Source organism: Nomascus leucogenys, chromosome 4 (assembly GCF_006542625.1).
Source record: "Nomascus leucogenys isolate Asia chromosome 4, Asia_NLE_v1, whole genome shotgun sequence".
Lineage (NCBI taxonomy): Eukaryota > Metazoa > Chordata > Mammalia > Primates > Hylobatidae > Nomascus > Nomascus leucogenys.
In genome coordinates this window covers 82370315-82387513 of record NC_044384.1, presented here as the reverse complement: position 1 = coordinate 82387513, position 17199 = coordinate 82370315, and the positions used below count along the sequence as shown (strand labels likewise).

At 50.7% G+C, this 17199-nt stretch overlaps 3 protein-coding genes across 4 annotated transcripts in view; 2 read left to right on the top strand and 1 right to left on the bottom strand.

Moving 5' to 3' along the window:
* The first annotated feature begins 9 nt into the window (after positions 1-9).
* NXF1 (nuclear RNA export factor 1) overlaps positions 10-17199 on the top strand; it is a 21165-nt gene continuing 3975 nt past the window's right edge. Inside the window, exons 1-21 of one of the 2 annotated variants that reach the window (XR_004029673.1) lie at positions 10-1567; positions 2918-3104; positions 3324-3477; positions 4610-4693; positions 4824-4928; positions 5051-5131; positions 5241-5310; positions 5452-5540; positions 5668-5775; positions 6383-6492; positions 8297-8333; positions 9482-9550; positions 9630-9685; positions 10281-10388; positions 10504-10562; positions 10673-10788; positions 10912-10954; positions 11847-11919; positions 12417-12599; positions 14132-14192; positions 14315-14651. Coding sequence is in view for 1 of the 2 variants with exons in the window: in XM_012512496.2 (XP_012367950.2) it covers positions 1540-1567; positions 2918-3104; positions 3324-3477; positions 4610-4693; positions 4824-4928; positions 5051-5131; positions 5241-5310; positions 5452-5540; positions 5668-5775; positions 6383-6492; positions 8297-8333; positions 9482-9550; positions 9630-9685; positions 10281-10388; positions 10504-10562; positions 10673-10788; positions 10912-10954; positions 11847-11919; positions 12417-12599; positions 14132-14192; positions 14315-14353 (1860 nt within the window). In the remaining variant the exon portion in view is untranslated. Of the gene's footprint in view, positions 1568-2917; positions 3105-3323; positions 3478-4609; positions 4694-4823; positions 4929-5050; positions 5132-5240; positions 5311-5451; positions 5541-5667; positions 5776-6382; positions 6493-8296; positions 8334-9481; positions 9551-9629; positions 9686-10280; positions 10389-10503; positions 10563-10672; positions 10789-10911; positions 10955-11846; positions 11920-12416; positions 12600-14131; positions 14193-14314; positions 14663-17199 lie in introns of those variants that run through there. The other variant, XM_012512496.2, reaches the window with a different exon arrangement.
* On the top strand, positions 14636-16435 carry TMEM223 (transmembrane protein 223). Its single transcript, XM_003274106.4, has 2 exons — positions 14636-15115; positions 15855-16435. Exons 1-2 carry the CDS (start codon positions 14650-14652, stop codon positions 16145-16147), a joined length of 759 nt encoding a protein of 252 aa, XP_003274154.4. The 5' UTR covers positions 14636-14649; the 3' UTR covers positions 16148-16435.
* The window catches only part of TMEM179B (transmembrane protein 179B), a 2937-nt gene continuing 2256 nt past the window's right edge, over positions 16519-17199 (bottom strand). Inside the window, exons 4-5 of the mRNA XM_003274105.4 lie at positions 17090-17168; positions 16519-16883 (exon numbers count right to left, since the gene is read on the bottom strand). Of these exons, the coding sequence (XP_003274153.1) occupies positions 16722-16883; positions 17090-17168 (241 nt within the window). The 3' untranslated portion in view covers positions 16519-16721. The remainder of the gene's footprint in view (positions 16884-17089; positions 17169-17199) is intronic.

Here is a 17199-nt window from a genome sequence, read left to right as displayed (position 1 = left end):
TAGCCATGTCATCATTTCTGGGTGGGAGCGTCGAAGGGCCTAGGCAGCGAGTGGAGAGAGCCCACTGCCCAGTACCAGAACTGAAAGGGTTGGGCTAATGGCTCTGCCAGGTATCACTGCTGATGCAGGCTATTTTGGGCTCTGACACACAGCTGCCTCTAGGCAGGGGAGAACCAAGTGTTGCAACACTTCATTAGCTTGGAAACTTCCTTTCACACAGGGGAGCAGGATCCCAGAGGGGGTCCCTGATTGGTGGTAACTTCCAGGACTATCTCAAGCAGTGTTTGGACCTGTTTCATCTGTATCTTCCAACTATTTGGCCGTAATTCTTCCTTGAGCTAAGCGAGTCAGAAGCTCTGCCTGCTGCCAGGAGTAGAAGGTGTAGAATTTTTTCCTAACTCCAGTTGAGGCTTTTGATTCCCTCCAAGCACTTCACCAAATCAAAGCCAGTCACAGAGAATGGAGGAGACACCTGCCCAGAATACCCACCGTCCAGGGAGATTAATGTGCTTTGTTCTTCCTGACCGAGACTCACAACCACATTCTGAGGTCACTCGAGTGCCCCTGTCTCATACATGCCAAAGGAAGTTGAAGCTATAGAGACAACAATCAATCAGGGGCTGGTGGTGGTGCTTTTGGGGGTCTAGGAGAGCCCAAGGCCCTGATATTTTAAACTCTCCTCCTCCTTGGCATCTCCAGCAAGTTGCCGCTGCTGGTGAGCTTCGCTGTCTGCCCCGTTGACACGATGGGTTTCTAGTAGGGGACGCCATTGATGGAAGATCTGTGAAGACAATGCTCGCCAAACCCCTGACAGATGTCTCATTTGACTCAGCAACTCAGGGCGGGGTGGGGGAAATTCATAAAACAAATTCATTTATTTCACAAATACATGTTGAATTTTTACTATGTGCCAGGCATAGTACCTGCCGAGTCAAGCCCTCGAGGAAAAAAAGCCATTAATTAGTCAACGTTCGAGCTCACATTCTAATTCTCAACTTCGTGATTTGTTAATCCATCTTATAGGCGAAGAAAGCGAGGCATAGACAAGGAGCCGAGCTGAAACTGGCTAGATTCCGGTAGGGGTCTGAGCCATCTCTCCCACCTGGAGGCGCCGTCTCCATTCCTCTGAAGCCCTTTGTGCGGCCCCCTTCCTCGCTGAGTTCTGGGCTGCAGCGGCAGCACTCTGCTCTAGCACTAACTCTGAAGCTGCCAGGGCAGCGTCAGCGGACAGATGAAAAGGTGCCGGGACATGCCGGCTGCCAGCCGGGGTTCCGCAAGCTCAGGCCTTAGGGCGGGTCGTGGAGGGGAGGCCCCGCCCCTCGCACGACGGCCTTAAGTGTGCGCACGCGTAGGGGGTGGCTCTTTCTCCGGGCGGCGGCACCGCCCACACCCTGGGACGTCAGCGGCGTGCGACGTGCTTTGCTGTATAAATACAGTGGCGCCCGGCCTAGAGACACTTCGGTCCTGAGCGCTTGGGAGTGCGGTCGTTTGCCGGCGTAGCGGCCAGAGCCTGAGCCAGCACTTGCTCTTCGGTGTGGCATGGCGGACGAGGGGAAGTCGTACAGCGGTCAGTACTGGTCTTCGGGTCGGGAACCGGCTATCTGGGGCGTGGGTGGGCGGCGCTGGCCTAGGCCTCAGCCCCCGGGGCGTGAGGCCGCTAGGGGCCCGGAGTCCGCGGGGAGCGGCGCGCGGGGGCCGGGCACTGGAGGTGGACACCCGAGTTGTTGACTCCTGGATTCCTGCTGGAATCCTGGTGTTGGGGGACCTGCGGCTCGGAGCGGGTGGCTCGGGGGGTAGGGTGACGGGATTCCTTTGAACTTTGTGGGTGGTTGATGCCTGTCAGTTCGGTTTGGCGGCCTGACTCTTCCTTTAATGTGAGTTAGTGCCCTGCTCGTGGGCTGCCCTGGTGCCCTATTTTTTACTGCGTCCAGTCGGTCTTGAACCCTCGGGCCTGGGCTTTGGCTTAACATTCGAGACTTACACATCAACTGGATGTTCTAGTCTGAACACTACACTGGGTGTTAGTTCTTTTGTAGTAGTTAGGAGTGCGTGGTGGAGGTTGAAACCGTGAATTTAAAACTGTCGTTTTCCACCCCCTTAGTGTGGAATAACAACAGTATTTCTTAAGAGTGTGTGTGGGGAGGGGAAATGAGACCATTCCTATCAAGTGCCTGAAGCATAGTGGCCGGCACTGGAGAAAGTTCTCAGTGAATGTTAGCTGCGCCTTCTATGTTCTTTTTTCCTAGGGTCATTTGTTGAGATTCATTGTTTACAGAGTGCTCGATATTAGGCAGACCTCTTTTGGGAGTTAGGGACCTTTTTTAAGACGCCAATCCTACACAGCATGAATCAGAAGGTCATCTTCCTGGAGAGCATTCCAGGGTCCCTGGTTAAGCACCCTAGCTTGGCACTGCCGCTAGAGCCTGAGTCTAGAATTTGTCTCCTGAGTTAAAGGACATTTCTGTGCATGGAAACGAAGAGCTCCTCACAAAACTTCAAAGTGGCAATTTGAGAACAAGGAGAATTTTTAGAGGATCCTTAAACTGGTCATATTTGTAACTGGCATCTGTACTGTATAGACAAAGTACCGAGTGGCAGATTTCAGGTGGCTTTCAGAGGTCTGATTTGTGTTCAGTTACACTTTTGGGTCTCACATTTCTATATCCTGCTTCTCTCTAATTCCAGTTTCTACTTCATTTTTCAAAAGCCCTACACAGTTTTCCGGTAACTTTTCCCTGATGCTGCCCTGCCACAGAGAGGGTTCTTTCCTGTGGATAGGCAGCGAAGTTTGCGTGGAGATGGCCTCTGTAGTTAGTATGTATCTCTTCCAATAGTTCAGAGTACTAGAAACTATGATTGCCACACCCAGCCGGACCAGTTACTTACTTCTAATTTGTATTCCTGTTTCTAACTCTAGAACACGATGATGAGCGTGTTAATTTCCCTCAAAGAAAGAAGAAAGGCCGGGGTCCCTTCCGGTGGAAATATGGTGAAGGAAACCGTAGGTCTGGAAGAGGCGGTTCTGGTATTCGGTCTTCCCGCCTTGAGGAAGATGATGGAGATGTGGCAATGAGTGACGCCCAGGATGGTCCCCGAGTACGATAGTAAGTGACCAGTTGGTCTGGTTTGAATTTAGTGGCTCATGAGATTATATGGCCCTTTTACTCTCCATGTCATTTCCCTTCCCACCTGTTACAGTGAGAAATGCCAGGACTAGCTTAGTGATTAAACAATCTTAGTTGTAGTCCCACTGACAGTGCAGGAAGGTCTTTGAGAAGAGTTTCCTAGCATTTGTGGTCATTTTATTCTCTGCTTACCCACAGCAACCCCTATACCACCCGACCTAACCGTCGGGGTGATACTTGGCATGATCGAGATCGCATTCATGTTACTGTGCGGAGAGACAGAGCTCCTCCAGAGAGAGGAGGGGCTGGCACCAGCCAGGATGGGACCTCAAAGAACTGGTTCAAGATTACAGTGAGTACTTTGAGAAAGTAGATGGTGCAGTAGAGATAGGAGGCCACGTTGAGAGTGGAGATGTTTAATTTTATTCCACAAAAATTATTCTTTTTTTTCTTTTTAATGGAGTCTTGCTCTGTCACCCAGGCTGGAGTACAGTGGCGTGATCTCGGCTCACTGCAACCTCCGCCTCGCGGGTTCAAGCGATTCTTCTGCCTCAGCCTCCCGAGTAGCTGGGGCTACAGACACCCACCACCACGCCCGTCTAATTTTTGTATTTTTAGTAGAGACGGGGTTTCACTGTATTGGCCAGGCTGGTCTCGAACTCCTGACCTCATGATCTGCCCGCCTTGGCCCCCCAAAGTGCTGGGATTATAGGCATGAGCCACCGCGCCCGGCCCAAAAATTATTCTTGTCAGCTGATTACTCCACAGTCAAGTATCTATCTTTTCTCCTAGGAATCAGTATCTTCCAACACTTTAGAGCAGGTTCAGAGAAGGGGTGGAAGAGAAATATGAAAATTGTGGTTGGATGTCTTCATTTGGCTCAGGCTGAGTGTGGGGCTTGGAGTCCCTGGAGTTCTCTGAGGGGCAGGCAAGGTGTAAATAATATCTTGGAACTTTTAGAATAAATAAAATTGATTTTTTTTTTTTTTTTGAGGGATTATAAGTGTAAATGGGCTGGGTACAGTGGCTCTTGCCTGTAATCCCAGCACTTTGAGAGGCCGAGGTGGAGGATCACTTGAGGCTGGGAGTTCAAGACTAGTCTGGGAAATACAGCAAGATCCCTTCTCTACAGAAAATTTTAAAATTAGCCGGGCATGGTAGTACATGCCTGTAGTCCTAGCTACTCCAGAAAGCTGAGACAGGAGGATCGCTTGAGCCTAGGAGATGAAGGCTGCAGTGAGCTATGATCGCACCACTGCACTCCAGCCTGAGTGACAGAGTGAGGCCCTGTTACTAAGAAAAAATAGTAAGTGTAAGTAGACAGAAAGGAGTTAAAGAATCTATGTGTATCTCAAGTAGAAAACCTAGTACTGGTCCTTTCTTTAGATAGTCTTTTAAAGTTTGGTAGAAGGTATAAAAGGCATTGTATTGGGTCTGCTATTCAGCCTTACTTATCCCTTCTTTTCTCTTTCCCTCATTTCTAGATTCCTTATGGCAGAAAGTATGACAAGGCATGGCTCCTGAGCATGATTCAGAGCAAGTGCAGTGTGCCCTTCACCCCTATTGAGGTAAGACAAGGCCTGAGTGGCTGGCTGGCCAGGCACCAGGGATGGTGAAGGGGCAAGCTGGACTGCCAGTGTAATGCCCCTCCCCAAGGGCTCTGGACTCCCAGTGTAATGCTCCTGTTTCCTCTTGCAGTTTCACTATGAGAATACACGGGCCCAGTTCTTCGTTGAAGACGCCAGTACTGCCTCTGCATTGAAGGCTGTCAACTATAAGATTTTGGATCGGGAGAACCGAAGGGTGTGTTTAAAGGGCCTGGCTTGGCTGGAGGTGGAAGTTGGTGCTCAGAGCAGGGACTGGGTCTTGGTCTTGCGGCTTAGGCTTCCCTAGAGTTTTCTGTGTCCTTTGTGTCTTCCCTCCAGATATCTATCATCATCAACTCTTCTGCTCCACCCCACACGATACTGAATGAACTGAAGCCAGAACAAGTAGAACAGCTAAAGGTGAGGCAGGCTCAAATTAGATGTTTCCAACCCAGTCTTATCACTTCTCACACCCCCACCCCACACACACAACCCCAGTGACCACTAAACCCTTCTTTTTCCTCTGTAGCTGATCATGAGCAAACGATATGATGGCTCCCAACAAGCCCTTGACCTCAAGGGCCTCCGTTCAGACCCAGGTATGGTTGACAACAGTTCTCAGATAGGTGGTGACAAGGTGGGATCTGTCAGGGAGGGAAAGTTTGAGGATGTTTTACTCCTAACGTTGGCATGGGCAAACCCTCTCAGTCTTACCTTTCCTTCCCTTCTACTTCCTGAAGATTTGGTGGCCCAGAACATTGATGTTGTCCTGAATCGCAGAAGCTGTATGGCAGCTACCCTGAGGATCATTGAAGAGAACATCCCTGAGGTAAGGCCTTTGGCCCAGTATTAGGCATGAGGAAGCAGGGTGCGTTAGATAGGAAGTGGCTGGAGGGCAGATTCGTCTCTGATCCACTTGCTGGTGGTGCTTCCTCTAAACTCTTTTCTCTTCACAGCTATTGTCCTTGAACTTGAGCAACAACAGGCTATACAGGCTGGATGACATGTCTAGCATTGTTCAGAAGGCGCCCAACCTGAAGATCCTAAACCTTTCTGGAAATGAAGTGAGAATTGATAGCTCGGCTATATTTTTGAAGGGGTGGGTAGAGGGTGTAGAGAGTTTGTCCGGTGATGGCAAGAGGCAAGAGAGAGAACTCAGGCCAGATGTGCTGGTTTGCGACTGTAATCCTAACACTTTGGGAGGCCAAAGCAGGAAGATCACTTAAGGCAAGAAGTTTGCACGCCTCTAGTCCAAGCTGCTCCAGGGGGCTGAGGTGGGAGGATTGCTTGAGCTCAGGAGTTCAAGGCTGCAGTGAGTTATGATTGTGCCGTTGCATTCTAGCCTGAGCAACCTGTCTCAAAAAAAATTTTTTTAATTTAAAAAATAAATTAATCGAGCATGATGTCACATGCCTATAGTCCTAGCTACCCAGGAGTCTGAGGTGGGAGGATCTCTTGAGTCCAGGAGTTTGAGGCTGCAGTGAACTATGATCATGCCACGGCACTGAATTTGGGTGACAGAGTGAGACCCTGTCCCCAAAAAAAAAAAAAAAAAAAATTTTTTAAAAATTAAAAAAGATCTCAGAGCTAAGCGTAGGGACGGGGGGTATGGGGAGCCAGCTGGCTGTCTTCACCAGGGTCTCCTCCCTTTTTTCCTTCCACCCTTTGCAGTTGAAGTCTGAGCGGGAATTGGACAAGATAAAGGGGCTGAAGCTAGAAGAGCTCTGGCTCGACGGAAACTCCCTGTGTGACACCTTCCGAGACCAGTCCACCTACATCAGGTTAGTTGTAGCCTGTGTCTCCCCTCCTGGGGACCTTCACCCCCTGGGAGGCTGAGCTAATGCATCCTGACCAGGGCCCGTCTGCGGAGATGTGCAGCCCTGAGCTGGAACCACCTGTCCTTTGGGAGGAATGTGTGCTCCCCCTTTGGTCTGTCTGTGTCTTCCAGCTTTGTCCTGAGATCTTCTCTCTTCTCTTCTGACCTGACTATCTGTTTGCTGGGTCTGTGGCCTTTCTCTTTCTTCCTGAACACAACCTTTTCTAGAATCTCCCTACCCTGTTGTTCCAGGAAAGGCATCTCCCTTTCTACTCTGACCAGAGAGTGTCTTGTACATACCCTATAGATGGGGTTGCCTTGTGCCAAGAGCCTGGTGTCCATGGGTTGAGGAAGCCCTCCCTACATGGGACTTCCTACTGAGATGGGCCTTCCCTCCTTTATACTGTGATGGTCCCTCTTGCCCTTGTGCCAAGAGGTACCCTTTTCTCAGGATCCACTTGCCCAGGGCTGTTGCTGTCCATGCTGAGGTTGAGGCCTCCTAGGGGCTGGTGGCATGCAATCTGTCTCTCTCGCCCAGTGCTATGAGCTGGGCTCTCCCTGAAGAAGAAACCTGGGTTCCCCAAGATGTGACCAGAGCTGGGGCCCCGCCAGCAGGCGAGGGAATCCCAAGGCAGATGCTGGGCGTGGAGGCCACGGGGGCATAGGCTACCAAGGAGACAGAGAACTGACCCCCTCGGGGGCGCTGCCTCTCCCTCACTCACACACTGCACGTCACCCTGTTTGGCCCCGGTGGATGGCTGGTTAGCCAGAGACGGGTAAGATTCCTCAGGGAAGGAACAACCTAAGACAGGCACAGTCGCAGAGGGGCCATCAGGAGAGAACTTGGGGGCAACAGAGGTGGGGCATGGACCCTTACCCCCACAATCCTGCAGGGGCCTGAACCCTCACACCTTCTGAGGAAGGTCTCCTGCCCCCATGGCTGCTTTGCTTCCCACGCCCAGCTCAGATCGGGACCCAGGTAGCAGACAGAGACCTGGCCAACAGCAAGTGCCCACTCACCACAGCAAGGATTTGTTTCTCATTTCTACCTTGGACCACAGGGATGGGGCAGCTGAAAGAAAGGGCTGTGTCAGGGTGTCTTTCTCCCTTTTCTCCCTCATTTTTCTAGATGCTTTTTTGCCTTGTAGTTCTTTCCCTTTTTCTTTGCTTTCTCTTTCCTTTTTCTCTCTGTCTCCTATACCTCCCCATCTCTCCCTTGCCCCTGCCCCATCCTGCCTTTTTCTCTTTTTCCTCCTTTTCCTTTCCTTTCTTATTCCTTTGCCTCTCCCATTCCTGAGCCCCACCTGCTCATCTCCCTGCCCTAACATCTTGTGCCATCCCTGTGGTGTGTTTGGGTCTTGGCCAAGGCCAGACCTGGCAGAGCGGATGGATACCTGGTGAGGCAGCGGAGCCCCTGGGCTCCCACCCCATTCCCTCCTCCCGGGGCTGCACAGGTGAGTAGGTGGAAGGTAAGGGGGGCAGGGAGGGGAAAGAGGTCCTGGGCTTAAAGCCTGGGCTTGGAGTACTGCTCCTTGACACTCAGGGTCAGGCAGAGAGAAAAGAGACAGCCTTCAAGGCAGTCCATGTCTGGGTGCCCCGGCTCAGGTGGGGAGTGGGGACCATTTTTCCCTGAGCACAGGCTGGGAGGGAGTGGAGGGATGAGCAGGATGGGATGGGCTGTCCCTCGGGTTTGGTATATTTGCTCCTAGAGCAGCCCAGGAGGCACGGTGGCTCTGAAGCGTCACTCACTTCTGTCCCGTTCTTGACAGCGCCATTCGCGAACGATTTCCCAAGTTATTACGCCTGGTAAGTCCATAATTTTTTCATTCTAACAAGCACAGCATCTCTCACTCACAAGGATCCTGGTTAGTTTTCTTTTTCTTTTTCTTTTTTTTTTTTTATTTGAGACGGAGTTTCACTCTTATCGCCCAGGCTGGAGTACAACAGCATGATTTCAGCTCACAGCAACCTCTGCCTCCCAGGTTCAAGCGATTCTCCTGCCTCAGCCTCCTGAGCCCAAGTAGCTGGGATTACAGGCATGTGCTACCACACCTGGCTAATTTTTGTATTTTTAGCAGAGACAGGGTTTCACCATGTTGGCCAGGCTGGCCTCGAATTCCTGACCTCAGGTGATCCACCCACCTCAGCCTCCCAAAGTGCTGGGATTACAGGCATGAGCCACTCGCGCCAGGCCCTTTTTTTTTTTTTTTTTTTGATGGAGTCTTGCTCTGTTACCCAGAGTGCAATGGTGCAATCTTGACTCACTGCAACCTCTGCCTCCTGGGTTCAAGCAATTCTCCTGCCTCAGCCTCCCGAGTAGCTGGGATTACAGGTGTGTGCCACAACACCCGGCTAATTTCTTTGTGTATTTTTAGTAGAGATGGGGGTTTCAACCATGTTGGCCAGGATGGTCTTGAACTCCTGACCTCAACTAATGCATCCACCTTGACCTCCCAGTGTGCTGGGATTACAGGTGTGAGCCACTGCGCCCAGCCTGGATTCCTGGATACTTTTCATGATGCTTTTACACTTGACTTCTGACCCTTTTCTCTTAGTTCTTCAGTCTACTTATGCCTCCAGCCTTTTTCTCTCTGGTTTAAACTGTCAGCTTTCTTTTTTGTTTGTTTTGTTTTTTGAGACAGGGTCTGGCTCTGTCTTCCAGGCTGGAGTGCAGTGGCGCAATCGTAGCTTACTGCCACCTTCGCCTGCCAGGCTCAAGTGATCCTCCCACTTCAACCTCCCAAGTAGCTGGGACTGCAGGCATGCACCACCATGCCCAGCTAATTTTTGTATTTTTTTTGGTAGAGATGGGTTTTGCCATGTTGTCCAGCCAGGCTGGTCTCAAACTCCTGGGCTCAAGCCATCTGCCTGCCTCGGCCTCCCAAAGTTCTGGGATCACAGGTGTGAGCCACTGTGCCCAGTCTACACTGTCAACTTTTACTTCCTTTCCACAGGATGGTCATGAGCTACCCCCACCAATTGCCTTTGATGTTGAAGCCCCCACGACGTTACCGCCCTGCAAGGTAGGAAGCATGGACAGAGTAAGAACTTGGGTGTGGGGAGAATACTGCTTCCATGTTCCTAATACCTGTTTGATTTCAGGGAAGCTATTTTGGAACAGAAAACTTGAAGAGTCTGGTCTTGCACTTCCTGCAACAGTAAGTATCCCAGGGTCCCCCCTCCCCACCCCAAGGTTGAGGGGGAATGGTGGGCAGACCCAGGCACACATCAATCTTTTGGTTTTTTGTTTTGTTTTGTTTTGTTTCGTTGGACAGCGTCTCATTCTGTCACCCAGGCTGGAGTGCAATGGTGTGATCTTGGCTCACTGCAACTTCAAGTGATTCTCCTGCCTCAGCCTCCCCAGTAGCTGGGACTACAGGTGTGTGCCACCACACCTGGCTAATTTTTGTATTTTTCGTAGAGGTGGGGTTTCGCTTTGTTGGCCAGGCTGGTCTCCAACTCCTGACCTCATGATCCACCTGCCTCTTCCTCCCAAAGTGTTGGGATTAGAGGCGTGAGCCACCGCACCCAGCCATTTTTTTTTGTATTTTTAGTAGATATGGGGTTTCGCCATGTTGCCCAGGCTGGTCTCGAACTCCTGGGCTCAAGCTATTCACCCACCTCAGCCTCCCAAAGTGCTGGGATTACAGGCATGAGCTTCCATGCTGGGGCACAATTCACTCTTGGGAGCTACTGGGTCCTTTTATGGCTGTAGACCACAGAGCCATACTTTCTCTTTTGTTTTTCCCATAGGTACTATGCAATTTACGACTCTGGAGACCGGCAAGGGCTCCTGGATGCCTACCATGATGGGGCCTGCTGTTCCCTGAGCATTCCTTTCATTCCTCAGAACCCTGCCCGGTTAGTATCACATCCCAGAATCTGCCCGAGACCACTGGGTTTCCCAGCAGATACAGGGCAGCACCTGCTGGCAGCACTGCTCTGAACACCACGTCCATTCCTTTTATTCCCCCAGAAGCAGCTTGGCGGAGTATTTCAAGGATAGCAGAAATGTGAAGAAGCTTAAAGACCCTAGTAAGTGTGTGATACGAACAAAATATGATGGGAAAAGGGCATGGGAAGGAATCAGTCATAGAACTCAGGAGTGTGTGGCAGCACCACTGAGCTTTCTCCTCTACCCACAGCCTTGCGGTTCCGGCTGCTGAAGCACACGCGTCTCAACGTTGTTGCCTTCCTCAATGAGTTGCCCAAAACCCAGCACGACGTCAATTCCTTCGTGGTAGACATAAGCGCCCAGACAGTAAGCTCCTGCTTGTGCCTGACAGAAGCCTAGAATTGGGGTGGGGGTGGCATTTAATAGGCGAGGGGGGGCACTCAGGCTCTGAGAAGTGTACATTGTACCTTGATGCTGCTTCTCTTTCAGAGCACACTGCTGTGTTTTTCTGTCAATGGAGTCTTCAAGGAAGGTAAGAATATTTAGAGTACTGGGTTTGTAGCATGGTCCCACCCCCAGCTGGAATTTTCCTCAGCACTCTTAGCTTCCCAGCTACTTTCTCTCTCATTTTCTTTTTGAGCTCCTTCTCCCATTCTGCCCCCAAGCCGTCTTGGCTTGGCCTACCTCTCCACCTGTCCTGTCTGGATATGGGAAAAGCCTGGGAGGACTTTGGAGTCAGGCAATTCTTAGTTTCCATCCTAGTTTTGGTTGTGTGGGGCTGTGGACAAGTAACATTACCTCTAAGACAGATTCTTTATTTGTAAGATGGGGTTAGTAATAGCCATCTCATAGTGGTGCTGTAGGAAGTAAACTGAAGTGACTTACAAAGTGCTTGGCCTGGGGCCTGGCATACAGATGCTATCAGTGGATTAGTAGTTATTACTTTTTTTTTTTGAGACGGAGTCACACTCTGTCACCAGGCTGGAGTGCAGTGGCGCAATCTTGGCTCACTGCAACCTCCGCCTCTTGGGTTCAAGTGGTTCTCCTGCCTCAGCCTCCCAAGTAGCTTGGACTACAGGTGGGCACCACCACACCCAGCTAATTTTTGTATTTTTAGTAGAGAAGGGGTTTCGCCATGTTGGACAGGATGGTCTCGATCTCTTGACCTGGTGATCTGCCCGCCTCAGCCTCCCAAAGTGCTGGGATTATACGCATGAGACACCATGCCTGGCCGTAGTTATTACTATTGTCCTTTCTGACCTGACCCTTCACCCCACCTCTGCTTCCCTTATACCCTTATATACTTAATCATCCCTCTCTGACCTGCTAGGATTCTTTGTATCAAAGACGACCATGATTCAAGAAGCTGTTTGTAAACATAAAGCACTAGTGACCCTAAGGTGTTGTTGCTGTTCTCATTGCAGTGGATGGAAAGTCTCGGGATTCTTTGCGAGCCTTCACCCGGACATTCATTGCTGTTCCTGCTAGCAATTCAGGGTAAGTATTGTGCTTTTCACATTGGATACCAGTCCTAATCCATGGCCAACAGTGTGGTAATTAGAGGGTAGAGTCAGTCTTTGGGGTGATTTCAGAAAGGCAACAGGAAATCAGAGAAAGCTCACATAGTAGTTAAGAGCCAGTTAATAGCTTAGCTCTGGAATTGTACCGTCTGGGTTTTCATCCTGGCTCCACCACTTCTAGCAAGTAGGCTGCTGCCTCATCTGAAAATTCATATAACAATATTCACTTCCTAAGTTTGTTGTGAGGATGAATTAAAAAAAAGAGCTAAAGTCCATGGGTTGGGAGAACTCTAGTGTGTTTGGTAGATAATCCTTCCAAACATTGATTCCATGGGAGGGGATAAATGATAAGAGGTAACAATAGCTAAGAGTAGGAGGGGGACCTTGTGGATATTGAAAGAATCAGAGAATAGGAATGATGGGAGGATGACGTTATCTATCTATCTAGCTTTTTAACTGCTCTTTGTCCTCAAGGCTATGTATTGTAAACGACGAGCTATTTGTGCGGAATGCCAGTTCTGAAGAGACCCAAAGAGCCTTCGCTATGCCTGCACCCACGCCTTCCTCCAGCCCGGTGCCCACCCTCTCTCCAGAGCAGCAGGAAATGTTGCAAGCATTCTCTACCCAGTCTGGCATGAACCTCGAGTGGTCCCAGAAGTGAGTACTGGGCATGTGTAGGATGGGGGTGAACTGAAGTAGGGCTAGTAGTAAATAATGAGAGCTCCTGACAGTTTTTTTTTTTTTTTTAAAGACAAGTTCTTGCTCTGTCATCCAGGCTGGAGTGTAGTGGTGATCATAACTCACTGTAGCCTCTAACTCCTGGGCACAAGCTATCCTCCCACCTCAGCCTCCAGAGTAGCTGGGCCTATAGGCATGTACCACCTATTTTTTTTTTTTTTTTTGAGGTGGAGTCTTGCTCTGTTGCCCAGGCTGGAGTGCACTGGTGTGCTCTTGGCTCATTGCAACCTCTGCCTCCTGGGTTCAAGCAATTCTCCCATCTCAGCCTTCCGAGTAGCTGGGATTACAGGTGCACGCCACCATGCCTGGCTAATTTTTGTATTTTTTTTTTTTTTTAGTAGAGACAAGGTTTCACCATGTTGGCCAGGCTGGTCTCGAACTCCTGACCTTGTGATCTGCCTACCTCGGCCTCCCAAAAGTGCTGGGATCACAGGCGTGAGGCACTGCACCCAGCCAAATTTTTATTTGCTTGCTTGTTTGTTTTGAGACAGGGTCTCACTCTGATGCCCAGGCTGGAGTGTTGTGATCACAGCTCACTGCAGCCTCAACTGCTAGGGCTCAGGTGATTCTCACACCTCAGCTACCTGAGTAGCTGGGACTACAGGCATAGGCCACAGCACCTGGCTAATTTTTTTGTATTTCTTTGCAGAGATGGGGTTTTGCCATGTTGCCCACCTAGGCCTCCCAAAGTGCTGCGGTTATAGGTGTGAGTTACTGTGCCTGGGCTCCTGAAATTTTAAAAGGCAAAACTTTTGGCTGCTTAAAAAAACCTAATAGTTGGCCGGGCGAGGTGGCTCACACCTGTAATCCCAGCACTTTGGGAGGCTGAGGCGGCCAGATCACGAGGTCAAGAGATCAAGACCATCCTGGACAACATGGTGAAGTCTTGTCTCTACTAAAAATACAAAAATTAGCAGGGCTTGGTGGTCCACGCCTGTAGTCCCAACTACTCGGGAGGCCGAGGCAGGAGAATTGCTTGAACCTGGGAGGCAGAGGTTGCAGTGAGCCAAGATCGCGCCACTGCACTCCAGCCTGCTGACAGAGCAAGACTCAGTCTCAAAAAAAAAAAAGCAAACAGAAAAACACAAACCTGATAGTCTATAAAAAATTTGCCTGTGCATAAATTAGCATAAAAAACTTAAAGGTAAAATGGAAGTTCGTTTTCATATACTGTTCTGCAACTTAGTTTCTTTACTTACACCATGAACATCTTTCCCTACCACAGTAAAAACTTATCTTGGGCTTCTTGACAGCTATTTAATATTCCTTATCTTTGAGAAGCCATTGGTAGAACTTTTGGACTTTTACTAATTTCTCATTTGTATAAATAGTGCAAGGATGTATAAGAATGTACATATTTGTTGGCAAACTTGGGTGCTTTTATGGAGTGGACTTTCAACTGGCATTTAGGGGTCAGAGTTCTTACAGAGCTGCCTGTTCTTCCACTCCAGGTGCCTTCAGGACAACAACTGGGACTACACCAGATCTGCCCAGGCCTTCACTCATCTCAAGGTAAGGTCTGGAAATACAGTGGCAAAAAGACTAGGATCTCTGGGCCTCCAGGAGGTCAGGTTAGCTGGCGTTGCCGAGTCGGGAGGGTAGGCCTGCCTCAACTGACCTTCATTTTTCTCCAGGCCAAGGGCGAGATCCCAGAAGTGGCATTCATGAAGTGATCATAGTCATGCCTCAGAAGCAGCCCCCCTGTAAATAGTCCGTGGATATTACCGTCTGGTTGTCATCTGTCATCTCCTCCTGTCTGGCCCGAGGCCGCCCCGTGACTGTGACCGAGGGAGGGAGGGCTGCCTGATCCCTCTCCTCGCCTGCCTTCTGGAAGACTTCAGAAGATTGAGCCTCACTGGTGCCAGGAAGCCAAAGCTTACTTTGTAGAACTGACACTAAACTACCCGAAGGATTTAGGTGCTTTGTGTACTTAACCCCAGGACCTCCTTACTTTTTAATATAAAGAGTGATGTTGTATTTCGTGTTCTGTGTGTTGGATTGGTTGTCTCCTCCCAGCCCTGAGCGGGTGGGGGTGGGGGCGGGCCCTCTTGCGGGGGCGCCCAGGGAGGGCGGAAGGCGGCTCTGCGGCAGGAAGCCCCACCCCGGAAGTCGGCTGGCCATGGCGGCGCCTTGGAGGCGATGGCCCACGGGGCTGCTAGCCGTGCTGCGGCCCCTGCCCACCTGCCGGCCCCTGCAAGGCGCGACGCTGCAACGGGATGTGTTGCTCTTTGAGCATGATCGGGGCCGCTTCTTCACCATCCTCGGGCTGTTCTGCGCGGGCCAGGGCGTCTTCTGGGCCTCCATGGCTGTGGCAGCCGTGTCCCGGCCCCCGGTCCCGGTGCAGCCTCTGGATGCGGAGGTCCCAAATCGTGGCCCCTTCGACCTGCGCTCCGCGCTCTGGCGCTACGGTCTGGCCGTCGGCTGCGGCGCCATCGGTAAGACGTGGGGTGGCGGGACACGACCTTCCCTATAGAGTCAGGGACTCCCTATCCAAGAGTGGCGGGCGGGCTTTACCCCACAGAAATTCGAAACTCTGGCCGGGCGCGGTGGCTCACATGCTGAGAGGCCGGAGGCGGGTGGATCACTAGGTCAGGACATCCAGACCATCCTGGCTAACACCGTGAAACCCCGTCTGTACTAAAAATACAAAAAATTAGCTGGGCGTGGTGGCAGGCGCCTGTAGTCCCAGCTACTCGGGAGGCTGAGGCAGGAGAATCAATTGAACCTGGGAGGCGGAGGTTGCAGTGAGCCGAGATGACGCCACTGCACTCCAGCCTGGGCGACCGAGCGAGACTCCCGTCTCAAAAAAAAAAAAAAAATGCGAAACACTGATGTCTCCGAGCGCCGTGCCCTGTCATAGCCTAGGCTGAGGGCTGCCCTTTACTCTGCGACCTTGCGCAAGGTCCTTAAAGCTCTTCATCTTCCCATTAAAATGGAAACGGACATCTATTAAGGTTGTTGGGAGGAATAACGGGATTCTTGGGTATAACAGGAGCTCAGTACTGCACTCCAGTCTGGGCGACAGAGTGAGACTCAGTCTCAAAAAAAAAAAAAAAAAAGCACTCAGTATATACTACTTTCATCCCAAAAATTTCTTATTCAGAGGGCACTGGAAAGGTCGGTACTTAGATGTCCAGTGAAAACCCCTCACCCCAATCTCCGCCCTTCCTGCAGGAGCCCTGGTACTCGGTGCTGGTCTTCTCTTCTCTCTCCGGTCTGTGCGCTCAGTGGTGCTTCGAGCTGGAGGGCAGCAGGTGACCCTCACCACTCATGCTCCCTTTGGCTTGGGGGCCCATTTCACAGTTCCTTTGAAGCAGGTATCTTGCATGGCCCACCGGGGTGAAGTCCCTGCCATGCTACCTCTGAAAGTCAAAGGCCGATGCTTCTATTTCCTCTTGGACAAAGCTGGACACTTCCCTAACACAAAACTCTTTGACAATACTGTGGGTGCCTACCGGAGCTTGTGAAGAAATGGCCTCAAGTCACTCACCTCTCCAAGAGGAGGATGAAAACTGAATCTTGGGGAGCCAGGTGTGTTGGTTCACACCTGTTGTAATCCCAGCACTTTGGGAGGGTGAGGCAGGAGCACTGCTCAAGCCCAGGCTGGGCAACACAGCGAGACCTTGTCTCTATTTACAAAAAAAAAAAAAAAGCGCCAATCTTAGAATGGAGTAACAACCATGGTCACACAAGGAGGTCAAGATTCATTAATAACAAATAAAGAAGCAGTCATCCCTAGGGCAGCTGCCTGACAGCACCTCTAAGTTTCAATCCATGTCTGCTTAGCCTTCACTCCTTCCTCCTATCTAGTTGTACTTTAACATCAAAAACTCACTACTAAGATGAAGACAGTAATATAATATTTTGCTACAAAAACAGCTGTAGGAAGAGGTGGACGGGGGCCTGTCATTACGTTCCCCCCCTCCACCCCCCGCCGAAAGGAAAACTAAGACTCCCAACATAAACAGGGCCTTGTGGGGGAGAGGATTACAGGCACTTGGGCATGGAGTCTTCAGCTGCAGGAAGCAGTCTGGTTATTCTTCAGGAATGGGAAAGGCGTGACCCAATGAGAGCATCTGTCTCAGAGCTCCACTCAGGGTCACCCCTCTCCAGAGTCCGGTATGGGGTGGCTTCAGACTTCCACTGCACGACCTGGAACACCAAGACCACACACCACAATACCAAATTCACCCAAGAAGAGGTCTGTGGGAGACAGGGACAGGATTGTCAGGAGTGGGACCATTTCAAATCCATTCCTTCCCACCCACACACCACTCTTAACTGCTGAATTTTAAGTTGACAACCCCTTCAGCTCCTCTCACTGGTGAGCCAAGCTCACAATACACTGGTGAGCACCCACACAGCTACAGATACTTCTGTGAATCTTTCCTTCTATCTTTGGGTCTCACTTCAGCATTGTGTAGGTTGGAGTAAAACTGCAGAGCAGTTCCAGGGGGTGTCCATGGAATTTTCTGGGCTTCAGAACAGCTGTGAGGTCAAAGAGACAGTTGTGAGAAAG

Bases quoted from the DNA above. Each gene is read 5' to 3' on its own strand.
- TMEM223 (XM_003274106.4), top strand. From the start codon at position 14,650: ATGTTGTATTTCGTGTTCTGTGTGTTGGATTGGTTGTCTCCTCCCAGC. The intron at 15,116-15,854 runs GTAAGACGTGGG...CCCTTCCTGCAG, and splicing joins CGTCGGCTGCGGCGCCATCG to GAGCCCTGGTACTCGGTGCT.